The sequence below is a fragment of the Salvelinus fontinalis genome, chromosome 2 (assembly GCF_029448725.1).
Source record: "Salvelinus fontinalis isolate EN_2023a chromosome 2, ASM2944872v1, whole genome shotgun sequence".
In the NCBI taxonomy this organism is placed as follows: Eukaryota; Metazoa; Chordata; class Actinopteri; order Salmoniformes; family Salmonidae; genus Salvelinus; species Salvelinus fontinalis.
In genome coordinates this window covers 7,581,567-7,599,100 of record NC_074666.1, presented here as the reverse complement: position 1 = coordinate 7,599,100, position 17,534 = coordinate 7,581,567, and the positions used below count along the sequence as shown (strand labels likewise).

The 17,534-nt window shown below is 45.8% G+C and overlaps 2 protein-coding genes across 5 annotated transcripts in view; both read left to right on the top strand.

Moving 5' to 3' along the window:
• Positions 1 to 17,534, top strand: part of LOC129811012 (rab GTPase-activating protein 1-like) — a 157,220-nt gene that overhangs the window by 67,332 nt on the left and 72,354 nt on the right. The gene's annotated exons all lie outside the window — the stretch shown is intronic.
• Positions 1,200 to 7,513, top strand: LOC129811030 (probable G-protein coupled receptor 21). Its single transcript, XM_055862137.1, has one exon. The coding sequence runs from the start codon at positions 3,450 to 3,452 to the stop codon at positions 4,542 to 4,544; it is 1,095 nt and encodes a 364-aa protein (XP_055718112.1). The 5' UTR covers positions 1,200 to 3,449; the 3' UTR covers positions 4,545 to 7,513.

Sequence of the window (17,534 nt, the reverse complement as noted above, 5' to 3'; positions counted from 1 at the left end):
GAGAGGTGCGTGTCCGACTCTGGTGGTGCAGAGGAGAGGAGAGAGGTGCGTGTCCGACTCTGGTGGTGCAGAACAGAGGAGAGAGGTGCGTGTCCGACTCTGGTGGTGCAGAGCAGAGGAGAGAGGTGCGTGTCCGACTCTGGTGGTGCAGAGCAGAGGAGAGAGGTGCGTGTCCGACTCTGGTGGTGCAGAGCAGAGGAGAGAGGTGCGTGTCCGACTCTGGTGGTGCAGAGGAGAGAGGTGCGTGTCCGACTCTGGTGGTGCAGAGGAGAGGAGAGAGGTGCGTGTCCGACTCTGGTGGTGCAGCAGGGTGGTGTAGCTTCATCACGCTACATCCATCTCTCTTCCACGAGGCCTGATGAGACACTGCAGAACTAACAAAGACATCCGGACCGTGACAGACACACTGCGGTAGAGATGGACGGACGGCGGAGAGACAGACAGTGATGTGTCTGGGAAGAAACTCAAAGACAATGCAGTCAGTCATTGTGGGACAGACCAGTAGGCAACATCTAAGTCATGCTCCCTCAGTCTGACCAATGACAAGTCTTTCATCTTCATTATTCATTGTTTTTACGTGAGGAAGGGTTGTCATTGGAGAGAAGAGGAATGTCCACAACCAACTTGAGAAAAGGTGCAACCAAAAAATAAATGAGCTTAAGAATGGAAAATGCACAACTCGCAATTCAAAACTTGACGTTTTTAATTGTGACGGTTTCGGCCGTCATCGACTTACATCTGTGGGAAGTATGACTGGACTGTGTTGTGATGAGGTCTTCAGTTCAGACACACTGTGGTCCTCAGAGCAGAAGACGCGCTGTGGTCCTCAGAGCAGAAGACGCGCTGTGGTCCTCAGAGCAGAAGACGCGCTGTGGTCCTCAGAGCAGGAGACGCGCTGTGGTCCTCAGAGCAGAAGACGCGCTGTGGTCCTCAGAGCAGAAGACGCGCTGTGGTCCTCAGAGCAGAAGACGCGCTGTGGTCCTCAGAGCAGAAGACGCGCTGTGGTCCTCAGAGCAGAAGACGCGCTGTGGTCCTCAGAGCAGAAGACGCGCTGTGGTCCTCAGAGCAGGAGACGCGCTGTGGTCCTCAGAGCAGAAGACGCGCTGTGGTCCTCAGAGCAGAAGCTAAATGAAGGAAAAGCATCTGGCGATGCAGCCTACTGAGAAGCAGGTGTATAAGAGATGACACACACACACACACACACACACACACACACACACACACACACACACACACACACACACACACACACACACACACACACACACACACACACACACTTCAATGAAGGGCCTTGAGGAAAAGAGTGCATGTAAACACACTCATCTCGCACAGTGAGTCCCCTGAGGGACACTAGCTATATATTAATACAAATCACATAAGCCATTCTTAAACATGTTGTAAACTCTGGAAGTATGGTCTTAAATGTCAATGTGGTATTGTTTTATTGATATGCTGCATGTTAGTGGGAGGTGCTAGTTCAGGCTGACCTGCTAATGTTGGCCAGCGCCCACAGCCTCACAGGCTTTTACTGGGAGCACATTCAATGACTGCAAACATGTGTCGTTTGAGTGTTTCTGTGCTGTTTGCGGTAAAAGTTTAACAAAAATACAAATTCCTTCACAAGATAGACAATAAAGTTTGAAAAGACAGATATGCTAAAATACAGTGTACTCCCAATGCCCTGCTCATGTCTTGTTATGGTTTTTCACTAAATCTTATAAAGTCAGGATCTCCCACAATACAGTTTGTGATAGGAAAGCCCTGTCCTGGCTGCTAAGACAATTAATATAACAATACACAGTACATATAGCTAAGTTCCAAAAACACATGAGTATTTATTTGATTTAGCATCAACTGGGTGAGACCAAGGACAAAAGGCACAGATAACATCCACTGATGTCATTTCAACAATGCGAAAATGTGTGAATCTGAGAGAGTTCGCTTCGAGCTAGCGAGGTACTATGTGTGTCAGTCAAGCAATGAGGAACAATTGGGATTGGAGTTTCGGTTAACTTCCTGATTAACTTCATAAAAATGGAAGTGAAACTCCAACCATGGTATTTGGGAGAACGAGGACATTGTTTGTATTATAGGAGTGCACAAATGACCCAATATTAAAACCTATATGGCTGCAGACAGAAACATATGCTATCAAAACCGCTAGAATCCAAATGTGGTTATATACATCCTAAAGGTATCTAACAAGAAGAGAGATATGGAGAAAGGGCCTTTTTAACATGCGACTGGTATGACCATAATGCACCAGGTGTTTCTAGATAAGACCGGTGTGTGTATATGAGAGAGAGGTGGTGTGTGTGTGTGGGAGTTAGATAGTGGAGGCAGGGGTATGCTGTGTGCAGCCAGCCAGCCAGTCAGTCATGGGATGAACGAGTGAGACTTGTGTACCCACAGCTGCTTACTGGCTGGAGCCAGGGGGAGGAGTGTCTCTGCCCTGCCTGCTGCAGAGAGAGAGAGAGAGAGAGGTAGTTAGAGAGAGCAGAGCGTGAGAGAAACAAGACTGAATCCGCTCCACAGAAGAGGAGAGCAAGGGAAAGGGACAGAGAGAGAGGTTGGGGGCGCTGCATCGGTATGCCTGCTCTCTCATTTCCAATCCACACGCTGCTGTCTTTCTGAGTAGACCCAGACTCTCTGTTTGAAATGCCAATCACCTCCTTGAGGCTGCGCCTTCTTCCTCATTCATTTACATTTATACTCCCCTTTCCCTGCGTGAGGGAGACCGGGAGTGCCTGAGACATTCGTGGAGGATCATTTCTGCTGAAGTTGCTGTGAAGAAATTACTGGGCGGTTTCTGCTCTTTGGACGCAATCTGCCTGATCTTTCCGTGTTTGGAGAGGACACAAAGTCTCTGGAAACATCGAACTCTATATCACCTGGAATATTTGAGAATTTGTGACTGCATTTTTTAGAGACATACAGGAATTCCTGTAAGCCAAGACGATCAAACTTGTTGACAGTTTTCTATATTTTCCCTGCTACTCTTGCAGGGCAGGCACACAGCGCAGCACGTGTTGTCTTTGTCTTTTCTAAGGACAGAACCAGAGGTGTAGAAGGATAGGCTGCCAGAGTATTTGTCCTCTATCTGTGTGCGTCTGTGTGATTGAGAACCGTCTGTGTCTGCACAGTGAGGGATGCCCTGGGGGACTCCCAGATCCTGGTCGGGGACGAGGGCTAGTCTTCACGTTGCTGCTGACATGGCAGAGGGTACACGGCTCCTCTCTCTCGGCCACCAGCCCGATCTGCTGCTGAGCTAGGACCAGGACTAGGACCAGGACTAGGACCAAGACTAGCTACGGACCAGCCCCTGCCAAGCCCCCTGTCTCTGAGTCTAGGATCAAACCAGTCAAGGATCTTTCTGGAGCCTCCTGCCCTCTGCCGGTTGATCTGGTTTCAGACCAGGAGCTTTCAGAAGGCTCTCTGGCTGCAAGATGATGAACTCTTCCCTGGACCTGCTGGAGTTTGAGCTCCTCAACCTGAGTGGCCCTCCTTTCTGCCTCCTGGACGTGGGCTACAGCCAGATCTTAAGCACCTGTCTACTGGAGGTAGCCATCATCCTGCTGCTCACCGTCCTCATCATCTCTGGCAACCTGGTGGTGATCTTTGTGTTCCACTGTGCTCCTCTTCTCCACCACCACACAACCAGTGCCTTCATCCAGACCATGGCCTACGCAGACCTGTTGGTGGGTGTCAGCTGCCTCATCCCCTCCCTGTCCCTCCTCCACCACCTGAAAGGCCTGGACGAGGAGCTGACCTGTAAGGTGTTTGGTTACATGGTTTCCGTGTTGAAGAGCGTTTCCATGGCGTCACTGGCGTGTGTTAGCGTGGACCGCTACATGGCGATAACACGGCCTCTGTCGTACGCTACCTTGGCGACGCCGTGCCGGATCCGCGGGTGCATCCTCCTCATCTGGGTCTACTCCGCCCTTGTCTTCCTGCCCTCCTTCTTCGGCTGGGGGAAGCCCGGCTACCACGGCGACGTGGTGGAGTGGTGCGCGGTGGAGTGGGAGACGAGGCCACTCTTCACATCGTTCATTGTGGCGCTGCTCTACGCGCCAGCCGCCATGACGGTCTGCTTCACCTATGTCAACATCTTCCGGATCTGCCGGCAGCATACGAGGGAGATCAGCGAGCGCCGCGCCCGCTTCGGCCCACAGGAAGGCTCTCTGGGACAGGATGGCCAGCCGCAGCACGCGCCGGCGTGCACGGACAAACGCTACGCCATGGTGCTGTTCCGCATCACCAGCGTCTTCTACCTCCTCTGGCTTCCCTACATCCTGTATTTCCTGCTGGAGAGTGCTGGGATCTACAGTCACCCTGCCGCCTCATTCATCACCACCTGGCTGGCTATCAGCAACAGCTTCTTTAACTGTCTGATCTATAGTCTGTCCAACAGTGCCTTCAGGAAGGGTTTAAAACGCCTCTGTTCGTTCTGTGTGCAGCGCGTGGACAGTAAGAAGTCCTTCAGCCCCTCACCAGGGTATGGACAGGGGCCCATCTGCACACGCTCCACATGCCATGTCTAGGATCTCCCAGGGAGCCTTGTGGCGGTTGAGTCAGAGTATCGTGTTGTTATAGCACTAAGCATGTCCCATACTGATGCTGAGCTAAAGGGAACAGGCTCCACAGGGAGTTGTGTTGCTGCAGATGCTGCTGCTTCTCCACAGTTGAAGGTTTGTTGGAGGGTTGCGTCCCTGGCCACAGCTGCCACTGACGTGATCGTCTCCAGGGCCTGAGAGCTGTGAGACCCGCTTGGGAAGTACAGCCAAGGCTCAGCCCCAGCCATGAGAGAGGTGGGATGTGGAGTTACCCTAACCTTTGACTCCTGATATAGATGCCGGCGTTATGGCTACGTTGTTTCAGCGTGTGAGAGTTGAGGTGACTGAAGACCTCCCTTCTGACAGTACTTGCCAAAAATACAAACTGTAAGAACACATGTTGTTTTAGGGGAGGTTTTTTTCTGGGACTCTATCTTCCTAGCAGTTTGTGAAACTATTTGTATTTGTGCTATTACTACAATGTATAGAATGCAAAAAAGGACTCACATTATTTAAAGGTCCAATGCAGTCAATTAAGTTTTTCCTGTTACATTTACAGTTTAGTAATTTAGCAGGCGCACTTATCAAGAGCGAATTACAATTAGCGGATTCATCTTAAGACAGCTAGGTGAGACAAGAACACATCACAGTCGTATCAAGTACATTTTCCCTCAACAAAGTAGCTATCAGCAAAGTCAGTGCCAGTGAAACACTGTGAGAGTTATTTAAGATGCTCTTCAAAGAGGTGGGGTTTCAGACGTTTCAGAAAGATGGGCTGTCCTGACTTCAGGGGGAAGCTGGTTCCACCATTGGGGTGCCAGGACAGACAAGAGCTTGGACTGAGTTGAGCAGGAACTTCCCTCCCGTTGGTGTGGGAGAGACAAGAGACCAGAGGTGGCAGAACGGAGTGCTCGGGATGGGGTGTAGGGTTTGAACATAGCCTGAAGGTAGGGAGGGGCAGTTCCCCTTTCTCCTCCGTAGGCAAGTACCAGGGTCTTGAAGATTATGTGAGCTTCGACTGGATGCAAGTAGAGTGAGCGGGGTTACAAGGAGAACATAGCAAGGTTGAGCCCCAGGCAGGCTGCGGCATTTATAATCTACAACTATTATAGTAAGGTACTTAATTGTTACCCAGAAATGATTTGATGTTAATTTAAAAACAGCTGCATTGGGCCTTTAAAAAAACGGAGAAACACTTGATTGCTGCTTTCTTATGCCTAGTTGAGTGGAGCTGTCAATAACAACTTATTTAAATGTTTGCCCTTGTGGTTTTTACGGAAACAGATTATTTACAACATTGTGCGCTGAGGGGTGCAACAACCTCAAACTCTGAAGAGAAGCAAGTAGGTCTACATCATTTATTTACGTCTGGGTTGTTCTGAGGCAGAGAAAGGGAGGACAGCTGACTTTGTTTAGCTGTTCAAACACCAGGATTATTAGTAGAGCCTGACCGATATATCGGTTCACCGATATTATTGGCTGATGTTGGCCTTTTAACACTGTATATGCTGATAATTCCACCGATAAACAATGTACAATGAATAGGATGGGAAAAAATTATGGATGATTGCGGCTGTTCCCATGAAGTGTTATTCATTTCACAGTGTAAGAAATCATAATTTGAAGTGTATTTCTTGGACGGCAATTTATGAGAATTCAGTGTGGAAAAGAGTATATCGGCAGATATATCAGTAAGTTTTGTCACCCCAAAAATCCGAATCGTATCGGATCCCCAAAAAAACATTGGTCGGACTTTAATTAGTAGTCCCAGTTGAACTAGTTTACTACTGAGGGATCAGTGTAATCATTGACTGGATGACTCTTGTTTCGACAAACTTCCTCATCATCAGAGCCTGTCTGGCTCTGTAACCAAACTACATTCCACTTCACTTATGAGGAGAATGTGGTCGTTGGGTCAAAGCAGAAGGTTATAGAGAAGTGATTAAGCGCCAGAATAGTTGATCATCTCCAAAGCTTTGCCCCACATATGTGATCTGTTCTAGTCTAGGAGTATCTGCTGCTATACCGATGGGGCTGGAGCACAGGAAGGGTTGGGAATCATTAAATCAACCTCACATCTCAGCCTTAATGTTAATGACAGTGAATGTTGATTGTGAGTACTGAGAATGCTGTGAGGTGCTGTTAGCTGAGGAACATCTGCCTCTGGCTGGGTGTCGTAAACGTCTTGTCCGTCTGTCGGCCACACTCCACCTTTCTCCTCCTGCTCATTAAATCACAGAAAGCCAGTGGGGAAAAGAGGGAGAAAGCGCAGAATAGCAGCTTTGGAGTGAGAGAGAGCCCTAAGATAAACATTATGGCCGCAGTAATACTGTGCCACACACACATGAGGTAATGTGGGACGTTAAACAGTACCACTGTATGTCCAGACCCAGATGCTTCAAGACATTTCACTTTTCCAGCCGAGGCCACAACACTACAGTATAAAACAGGCTGGTTCAGACCAGGCTGTTCCAAATGGAACCCTATGTAGTGCTCAAGTGTTTTTAAACAAATGTTACTGGATATTTATTAGACTTTTTCACGTGTTTTGGCTTCTTGTCACTTTTATCTCTTTAGTACTCTGACATTTGGGAGCAAATATACAACGGACACAGTGGCTTTATTTTCCTAGTGGACCAAAGTTGAATATTTATTGGATTTTGTATATTTGAAGAAGAAAGAGACAGAATGAGAGATATCAAGAAAAAGAAAGTGTGATTCACGTTGATTACTTTTTTTATGGATGTTTTCCTGTTAGGAATGTTGCAGTGATGAAGGTGTGGCCAGACATTGAGTTAGACTGCTGTGTTCCTAGGCTGCCTCTGCAATGAATCCAGTGTTCTGAGTACAGGCTATATCGAGGGGTTTCAGAGTTGCCTGTACAGCAGGCCTATCTGAATTTATTTAGTCTTTGAGCAGTTACGGTGTGACTATTAAAATGTATTTATTTCAAACTATTTCAAAGCTGTACGTAGTCTTTTATGCATGTTTTACTTACTGTATATATTTGATTGAATTGTCACTTCGTATTCAAATCACAAACTGTTGTTAAACTGTCTAAAGTGTAAATGCTTTTGGAGACGTACATCTTCACGGCAATGCTGTCAAAGGGCACAGTGCAATACATTCAGTGTTCCTCCATGTTGTCAATGTTTTATTGAAGACAGAATACACAATAGAACTAGTTATGTTCTTAATTTACCACTGAGTGTGTATTGAATAGGGCCGACTAAAAATACATCTTGGTAGACCGAGAGTCGTCTGTTATTTCGACCAATTGATTGGTTGAAATTTAAAAAAATGCCGAGCTCAGACTGTGTTAAAAAAAATAGCAGTAAGTGACTGGTGGACTAGCATCTGCTGTCTCTCTCTCCTCCATGCTGCAGTGACCACCACAGAACATCAACAGTGTGAATCGCGCTGTACGTGTTGCTGAGGCTGCAACATAATGCCAGCAGCATACCACCCTGCATCCCACTGCTGCCTTGCCTCTGAAGCTAAGCAGGGTTGGTCCTGGATGGGAGACCAGATGCTGCTGGAAGTGGTGTTGGAGGGCCAGTAAGAGGCACTCTTTCCTTTGGTCTAAAAAATATCCCAATGCCCCAGGGCAGTGATTGGGGACATTGCCCTGTGTAAGGGGCTGTCTTTCAGATGGGATGTTAAAAGGGTTTCCAGACTCTCGGTGGTCACTAAAGATCCCATGGCACTTATCGTAAGAGTAGGGGTGTTAACCCTGGTGTCCTGGCTAATTCCCAATCTGGCCCTCATACCATCATGGTCACCTAATCATCCCCAGTCTACAATTGGCTCATTTATCCTCTCCCCTGTAACTGTTCTCCAGGTCGTTGCTGTAAATGAGAACGTGCTCTCAGTCAACCTACCTGGTAAAATAAGGGTAAAATATATAAATAAAAATTACAGCCATTTCTGACTGAAAAGTACCGTTACTGAAATCGCTAAATTGTTTAGGTTAAAACATTCCCTATTCCCTCAACCCTTGCTTTATTTACGTGGCACATGTATGCATCGCATGCTGTGACCGACAGGGCCTGACCTATAGCATATCATAATCACGTCAATAAATTGGCTCTAACAACCTCCGAAAAAGAACACGTGACAGCAAAATGGATGCAGAGGACGTGACAAACTCGAAATGGGGGAATGTGTACTGGTTTCTCAGGAAGTAAAGGGGAAGTCAGATGTGTGGATAAATGTGACTAGTTGTTAAATACTGGAGATGAAGGAAAAGAAGGTAAGGAACAAGCTCTGCCTGCATATTATGTTTCCAAACAGATGGTGTTAGATTAGAATAAACTTTTTCTGACTGTTTGGAACAGTTTAAACAACACTAAATAAATTAAAAGAGTCTGTAACGTTTAAAAAAATAATTGTAAAGCCTTTATTAAAGCAAAGACTAGAAACAGTCACATTCATTCGTGAATGCAATTTCCGGAAATTGAATGGTTTATTGAATGTTTTGCTAATTATTTAAGGGTCGCTTTGTTATTAAATATTTTACCTAAAATGCTTTATTGCTCATCTAAAGAAATATCAGTCGACCAACATTAGTCGACCAAACCAGTCGACTAAATAAGTTCAGGCCTAGAATTGAAATAATAGCCGTATTGGCCATATGCTGTTTTGGGATTGTTAGTGATATTGTCTTCTGGTAATAACAGAGTTTCTGCCAGAGTCGTCACACGTTGTTAACCGTTTCTATTACGTTCACATGACTCTCCGCCTGACGCTTCTGCCCTTTGGGGATGGATGTGTGTGTCTGGGTGGTTTGTATGCCAGTGTGTTTGATGTGTAAAGGAATAGGTTCATGTACAGTAGATGTGTTCGGTCAGGCATCTCAATTCTCTCACTCTTGGAAGCCTTGCCAAATGTTGTTTGGTTTTCCTGCTACTGTACTTTCAAAGATGCTGTTATTTTTTCAAACCACTCCGTGTTGTAATTCTGAAACTATTCCTTGAGTAATTGTACGGGGGCGGCAGGTAGCCTAGTGGTTAGAGCGTTGGACTAGTAACCGAAAGGTTGCAAGATCGAATCCCCGAGCTGACAAGGTAAAAATCTGTCGTTCTGCCCCTGAACAAGGCAGTTAACCCACTGTTCCTAGGCCGTCATTGAAAATAAGAATGTGTTCTTAACTGACTTGCCTAGTTAAATAAAGGTAAAATAAAAACTATTGACCCTGCTTTCAGGTTTACCCCACATGGGTTCACTAATATTGTTGTGTATTTAAAAGACAATTCAAGTGTCCTTCTTTTGAGGCAGTTCAATATTTTACAGTAGTTCAATCCAGGTGTCAGTTAGTCAAACTCTACTCCACCCAGTTAAACTCTACTCCACCCAGTTAGTTGAACTCTACTCCACCCAGTTGAACTCTACTCCACCCAGTTAGTTGAACTCTACTCCACCCAGTTGAACTCTACTCCACCCAGTTAGTTGAACTCTACTCCCCCCAGTTAGTTGAACTCTACTCCACCCAGTTAGTTGAACTCTACTCCACCCAGTTAGTTGAACTCTATTCCACCCAGTTAGTTGAACTCTACTCCACCCAGTTAGTTGAACTCTACTCCACCCAGTTAGTTGAACTCTACTCCACCCAGTTAGTTAAACTCTACTCCACCCAGTTAGTTAAACTCTACTCCACCCAGTTAGTTGAACTCTACTCCACCCAGTTGAACTCTACTCCAGCAAGTTGAACTCTACTCCACCCAGTTAGTTGAACTCTATTCCACCCAGTTAGTTGAACTCTACTCCACCCAGTTAGTTGAACTCTACTCCACCCAGTTAGTTGAACTCTACTCCACCCAGTTAGTTGAACTCTACTCCACCCAGTTAGTCAAACTCTACTCCACCCAGTTAGTTGAACTCTACTCCACCCAGTTAGTTGAACTCTACTCCACCCAGTTAGTTGAACTCTACTCCACCCAGTTAGTTGAACTCTACTCCACCCAGTTAGTTGAACTCTATTCCACCCAGTTAGTTGAACTCTACTCCACCCAGTTAGTTGAACTCTACTCCACCCAGTTGAACTCTATTCCACCCAGTTAATTGAACTCTACTCCACCCAGTTAGTTGAACTCTACTCCACCCAGTTAGTTGAACTCTACTCCACCCAGTTAGTTGAACTCTGCTCCACCCAGTTGAACTCTATTCCACCCAGTTAGTTGAACTCTATTCCACCCAGTTAGTTGAACTCTACTCCACCCAGTTAGTTGAACTCTGCTCCACCCAGTTGAACTCTATTCCACACAGTTAGTTGAACTCTACTCCACCCAGTTAGTTGAACTCTACTCCACCCAGTTGAACTCTATTCCACCCAGTTAGTTGAACTCTACTCCACCCAGTTAGTTGAACTCTACTCCACCCAGTTAGTTGAACTCTACTCCACCCAGTTGAACTCTATTCCACCCAGTTAGTTGAACTCTACTCCACCCAGTTAGTTGAACTCTACTCCACCCAGTTAGTTGAACTCTATTCCACCCAGTTAGTTGAACTCTACTCCACCCAGTTAGTTGAACTCTACTCCACCCAGTTAGTTGAACTCTACTCCACCCAGTTAGTTGAACTCTACTCCACCCAGTTAGTTGAACTCTACTCCACCCAGTTAGTTGAACTCTACTCCACCCAGTTAGTTGAACTCTACTCCACCCAGTTAGTTGAACTCTACTCCACCCAGTTAGTTGAACTCTACTCCACCCAGTTAGTTGAATTCTACTCCACCCAGTTGAACTCTATTCCACCCAGTTAGTTGAACTCTATTCCACCCAGTTGAACTCTATTCCACCCAGTTAGTTGAACTCTACTCCACCCAGTTAGTTGAACTCTACTCCACCCAGTTGAACTCTACTCCACCCAGTTAGTTGAACTCTACTCCACCCAGTTAGTTGAACTCTACTCCACCCAGTTGAACTCTATTCCACCCAGTTAGTTGAACTCTATTCCACCCAGTTAGTTGAACTCTACTCCACCCAGTTAGTTGAACTCTACTCCACCCAGTTAGTTGAATTCTACTCCACCCAGTTAGTTGAACTCTACTCCACCCAGTTGAACTCTATTCCACCCAGTTAGTTGAACTCTATTCCACCCAGTTAGTTGAACTCTACTCCACCCAGTTAGTTGAACTCTACTCCACCCAGTTAGTTGAACTCTACTCCACCCAGTTGAACTCTATTCCACCCAGTTAGTTGAACTCTACTCCACCCAGTTAGTTGAACTCTACTCCACCCAGTTAGTTGAACTCTACTCCACCCAGTTGAACTCTACTCCACCCAGTTAGTTGAACTCTACTCCACCCAGTTGAACTCTACTCCACCCAGTTAGTTGAACTCTACTCCACCCAGTTAGTTGAACTCTACTCCACCCAGTTAGTTGAACTCTACTCCACCCAGTTAGTTGAACTCTATTCCACCCAGTTAGTTGAACTCTACTCCACCCAGTTAGTTGAACTCTACTCCACCCAGTTGAACTCTATTCCACCCAGTTAGTCAAACTCTACTCCACCCAGTTGAACTCTATTCCACCCAGTTAGTTGAACTCTACTCCACCCACTTAGTTGAACTCTACTCCACCCAGTTAGTTTAACTCTATTCCACCCAGTTAGTTGAACTCTACTCCACCCAGTTAGTTGAACTCTACTCCACCCAGTTGAACTCTATTCCACCCAGTTAGTTGAACTCTACTCCACTTAGTTAGTTGAACTCTATTCCACCCAGTTAGTTGAACTCTACTCCACTTAGTTAGTTGAACTCTACTCCACTTAGTTAGTTGAACTCTACTCCACCCAGTTAGTTGAACTCTATTCCACCCAGTTATTTGAACTCTCCTCCACCCAGTTAGTTGAACTCTACTCCACCCAGTTAGTTGAACTCTACTCCACCCAGTTAGTTGAACTCTATTCCACCCAGTGAGTTCCACCCAGTTAGTTGAACTCTACTCCACCCAGTTGAACTCTATTCCACCCAGTTATTTGAACTCTACTCCACCCAGTTAATTCAACTCTACTCCACGTAGTTAGTTGAACTCTACTCCACCCAGTTAGTTGAACTCTACTCCACCCAGTTAGTTGAACTCTACTCCACCCAGTTAGTTGAACTCTACTCCACCCAGTTAGTTGAACTCTACTCTACCCAGTTAGTTGAACTCTACTCCATCCAGTTAGTTGAACTCTACTCCACCTAGTTAGTTGAACTCTACTCCACCCAGTTAATTGAACTCTACTCCACTTAGTTAGTTGAACTCTACTCCACCTAGTTAGTTGAACTCTACTCCACCCAGTTAGTTGAACTCTACTCCACCCAGTTAGTTGAACTCTACTCCACCCAGTTAATTGAACTCTACTCCACTTAGTTAGTTGAACTCTACTCCACCTAGTTAGTTGAACTCTACTCCACCCAGTTAATTGAACTCTACTCCACTTAGTTAGTTGAACTCTACTCCACCCAGTTAGTTGAACTCTACTCCACCCAGTTAGTTGAACTCTACTCCACCCAGTTAGTTGAACTCTACTCCACCCAGTTAGTTGAACTCTACTCCACCCAGTTAGTTGAACTCTACTCCACCCAGTTAGTTGAACTCTACTCCACCCAGCAGTCAGTTGATGGCACTTTAGAAAGGGGCAAAACTGGATGAAAGGTTTCTTGCTTTGCTGACCAAAGAGCCATGGCCGTCTCTTCTTTCTCTTTCCTGTGGGAAAACGTCAAAACGAGGGCTAGTGATCTCTGGGGACTCAAGCTCCCATAATGACCTGCTCTCTGCAGTGCCATATTAGGACGTTGTGCGAGCTGGCGTGGTATTGGGAACATCCATGCCAACTCTGGGACAGAACTGTTTCCAGTGAACTGAGCATTGAGGCCCTAACTTTACTGGAGGACTACACACCCACACACACGGGCAGAAACACAAACTACACACCCACACACACGGGCAGAAACACAAACTACACACCCACACACACGGGCAGAAACATAAACTACACACACACACACACATGGGCAGAAACACAAACTACACACACACACGGGCAGAAACACAAACTACACACCCACACACGGGCAGAAACACAAACTACACACACACACACACGGGCAGAAACACAAACTACACACACAGACACACGGGCAGAAACACAAACTACACACACACACACACGGGCAGAAACACAAACTACACACACAGACACACGGGCAGAAACACAAACTACACACACACACACACACGGGCAGAAACACAAACTACACACACACACACGGGCAGAAACACAAACTACACACCCACACACACACGGGAAGAAACACAAACTACACACCCACACACACACGGGCAGAAACACAAACTACACACACAGACACACGGGCAGAAACACAAACTACACACACACACACACGGGCAGAAACACAAACTACACACACAGACACACGGGCAGAAACGCAAACTACACACCCACACACACGGGCAGAAACACAAACTACACACCCACACGCACGGGCAGAAACACAAACTACACACACAGACACATGGGCAGAAACGCAAACTACACACACAGACACACGGGCAGAAACACAAACTACACACACACACACACGGGCAGAAACACAAACTACACACACAGACACACGGGCAGAAACACAAACTACACACACAGACACATGGGCAGAAACGCAAACTACACACACAGACACATGGGCAGAAACACAAACTACACACACAGACACACGGGCAGAAACACAAACTACACACACAGACACACTGTTTTCCCGTCTCCTATCCGTCAAATACTTACTCAGATATGTGTTATCGACTGATCATTACCACACATAACATATCTGGGATCACCACCATCTTCAATCTTGAACACTTTGTACCTTAGCAGTATTTGGGTGCATTATCTTTTAAATCAGGCATAGTTCATCTAAAGATCTTTCATAGGTTATTCTTAGCTCTGTGTGTCCCTGCTTGGAGCCGGTAGTCTGCTAGCTTGTTAAGTAGCCTGTTAGCTGGAGCCAGAGGAGCTAGCCATGCTGTACAGAGGCCACCCCACACACCTCTGCCCAGAAGGGCTTTGTATTCAGGGCTGAGGGTGGCTATCTGAGGGAGGGCAGATGTGGCTGCTCCACACAGGGCCAGGGGAGGATGTGAGGAGATCTCTCGCTCTCTCACAGACTATCTCTCCCTCTTTCCCCCTCTTTTTCACACACTCTATCTCTCCCTCTCCCTCCCACCATACTGCCCGGTGTAGGGCTTTCATCGCGCCACTCCAGGTCTCATAATCAGCCCCAAGCAAGAAAAACAAACGGTCATTTCACCCATTGTGTTAGGATAAACCTGAACTGTTAACAATGGACGAAAGGGTTACAGTGCTTCCCGCGGAAGACACACACACACACACACACACACACACACACACACACACACACACACACACACACACACACACACACACACACACACACACACACACACGCTCCATCACTAACCACCAGCAACACCAAACACAGTCTGTGTTTTTCTCCCTCCCTCCCCACTCACGCAAAGGCTCTTGTTATATTACTGGGCTTTTTAACACTAGAAGAGCAGAAGTGAGTCATTTTCACTCAATATGAATTTAAAATTAAAATATCTCTGCCATTCTTAAAGTCATGCCACCTGCCTCCTTGACTTTTCCTAAATACGTGTATTTAACACGCGTTGGTGTAAGATTTCTGATATCACAAACAGAGTTTGTGTTATAAGCTGTTTTAAAGAGGACATGTTTTTTCTTTCCCGGAGCGCCAAAAAGTGACTTTCAAATCCTACAGAGTCACATGCAGGTAAGACATGATTTCTATATATTATCAGAAAGAGCAGATTCAGAGTTTCCAAAACCCTTACCATTGCCGAAATAACTCAGAAAATTGAGGAGATGAGCTCCATTTAGAAATATATATTTTCCCCCACACATGACCACGCGGCAACAGATAGCCTACAGTCACACAAACGAATGAAAATTATATTTTGTTCTTTGAAATAACATTTTGTTTCCTTTTCTGTTACCCAAAACCTTCAGAAACACAACCAAAGGATTATTTTCCCGCTTACATTAATGAAATGTATTTATTAGACTGTTAGAATCTTTTGAGTCAAAATGACTGCTCATTGGCTCAAAGGGGGGGTCCGCCCTCGAGGCCCGCATTTTCTAGTGTTAAAGGATCTCAGGGTCCGAGATGATAACCCTCCCGAACTTAAACATCCTTATCAGTGATGCAGCCTAGGGCCAATAGAGGCCCCCGTCCAGGCTGCATCCCAAATGACACCCTATTCCATCAGGGTTCATGTACTGTAACAAGGACTGGACTGGGAGGAAAAAATCAAATAGTGGTTCTGTGTGTCGTTTGGGGCCTTGGTTCCGCCTACCATTCAGTTGTTTGTTTATTCTTATATTTTCCTGCTCTCTCTTGGTTTCAGTCTTTCTCTATGGAGTCTGTGGGATGGATAACCATTAGTCTGTGGGATGGATAACCATTAGTCTGTGGGATGGATAACCATTAGTCTGTGGGATGGATAACCATTAGTCTGTGGGATGGATAACCATTAGTCTGTGGGATGGATAACCATTAGTCTGTGGGATGGATAACCATTAGTCTGTGGGATGGATAACCATTAGTCTGTGGGATGGATAACCATTAGTCTGTGGGATGAATAACCATTAGTCTGTGGGATGGATAACCATTAGTCTGTGGGATGGATAACCATTAGTCTGTGGGATGGATAACCATTAGTCTGTGGGATGGATAACCATTAGTCTGTGGGATGGATAACCATTAGTCTGTGAGATGGATAACCATTAGTCTGTGAGATGGATAACCATTAGTCTGTGGGATGGATAACCATTAGTCTGTGGGATGGATAACCATTAGTCTGTGGGATGGATAACCATTAGTCTGTGGGATGGATAACCATTAGTCTGTGGGATGGATAACCATTAGTCTGTGAGATGGATAACCATTAGTCTGTGAGATGGATAACCATTAGTCTGTGGGATGGATAACCATTAGTCTGTGGGATGGATAACCATTAGTCTGTGGGATGGATAACCATTAGTCTGTGGGATGGATAACCATTAGTCTGTGGGATGGATAACCATTAGTCTGTGGGATGGATAACCATTAGTCTGTGGGATGGATAACCATTAGTCTGTGGGATGGATAACCATTAGTCTGTGGGATGAATAACCATTAGTCTGTGGGATGGATAACCATTAGTCTGTGGGATGGATAACCATTAGTCTGTGGGATGGATAACCATTAGTCTGTGGGATGGATAACCATTAGTCTGTGGGATGGATAACCATTAGTCTGTGAGATGGATAACCATTAGTCTGTGAGATGGATAACCATTAGTCTGTGGGATGGATAACCATTAGTCTGTGGGATGGATAACCATTAGTCTGTGGGATGGATAACCATTAGTCTGTGGGATGGATAACCATTAGTCTGTGGGATGGATAACCATTAGTCTGTGAGATGGATAACCATTAGTCTGTGAGATGGATAACCATTAGTCTGTGGGATGGATAACCATTAGTCTGTGGGATGGATAACCATTAGTCTGTGGGATGGATAACCATTAGTCTGTGGGATGGATAACCATTAGTCTGTGGGATGGATAACCATTAGTCTGTGGGATGGATAACCATTAGTCTGTGGGATGGATAACCATTAGTCTGTGGGATGGATAACCATTAGTCTGTGAGATGGATAACCATTAGTCTGTGAGATGGATAACCATTAGTCTGTGGGATGGATAACCATTAGTCTGTGGGATGGATAACCATTAGTCTGTGGGATGGATAACCATTAGTCTGTGGGATGGATAACCATTAGTCTGTGGGATGGATAACCATTAGTCTGTGGGATGGATAACCATTAGTCTGTGGGATGGATAACCATTAGTCTGTGGGATGGATAACCATTAGTCTGTGGGATGGATAAC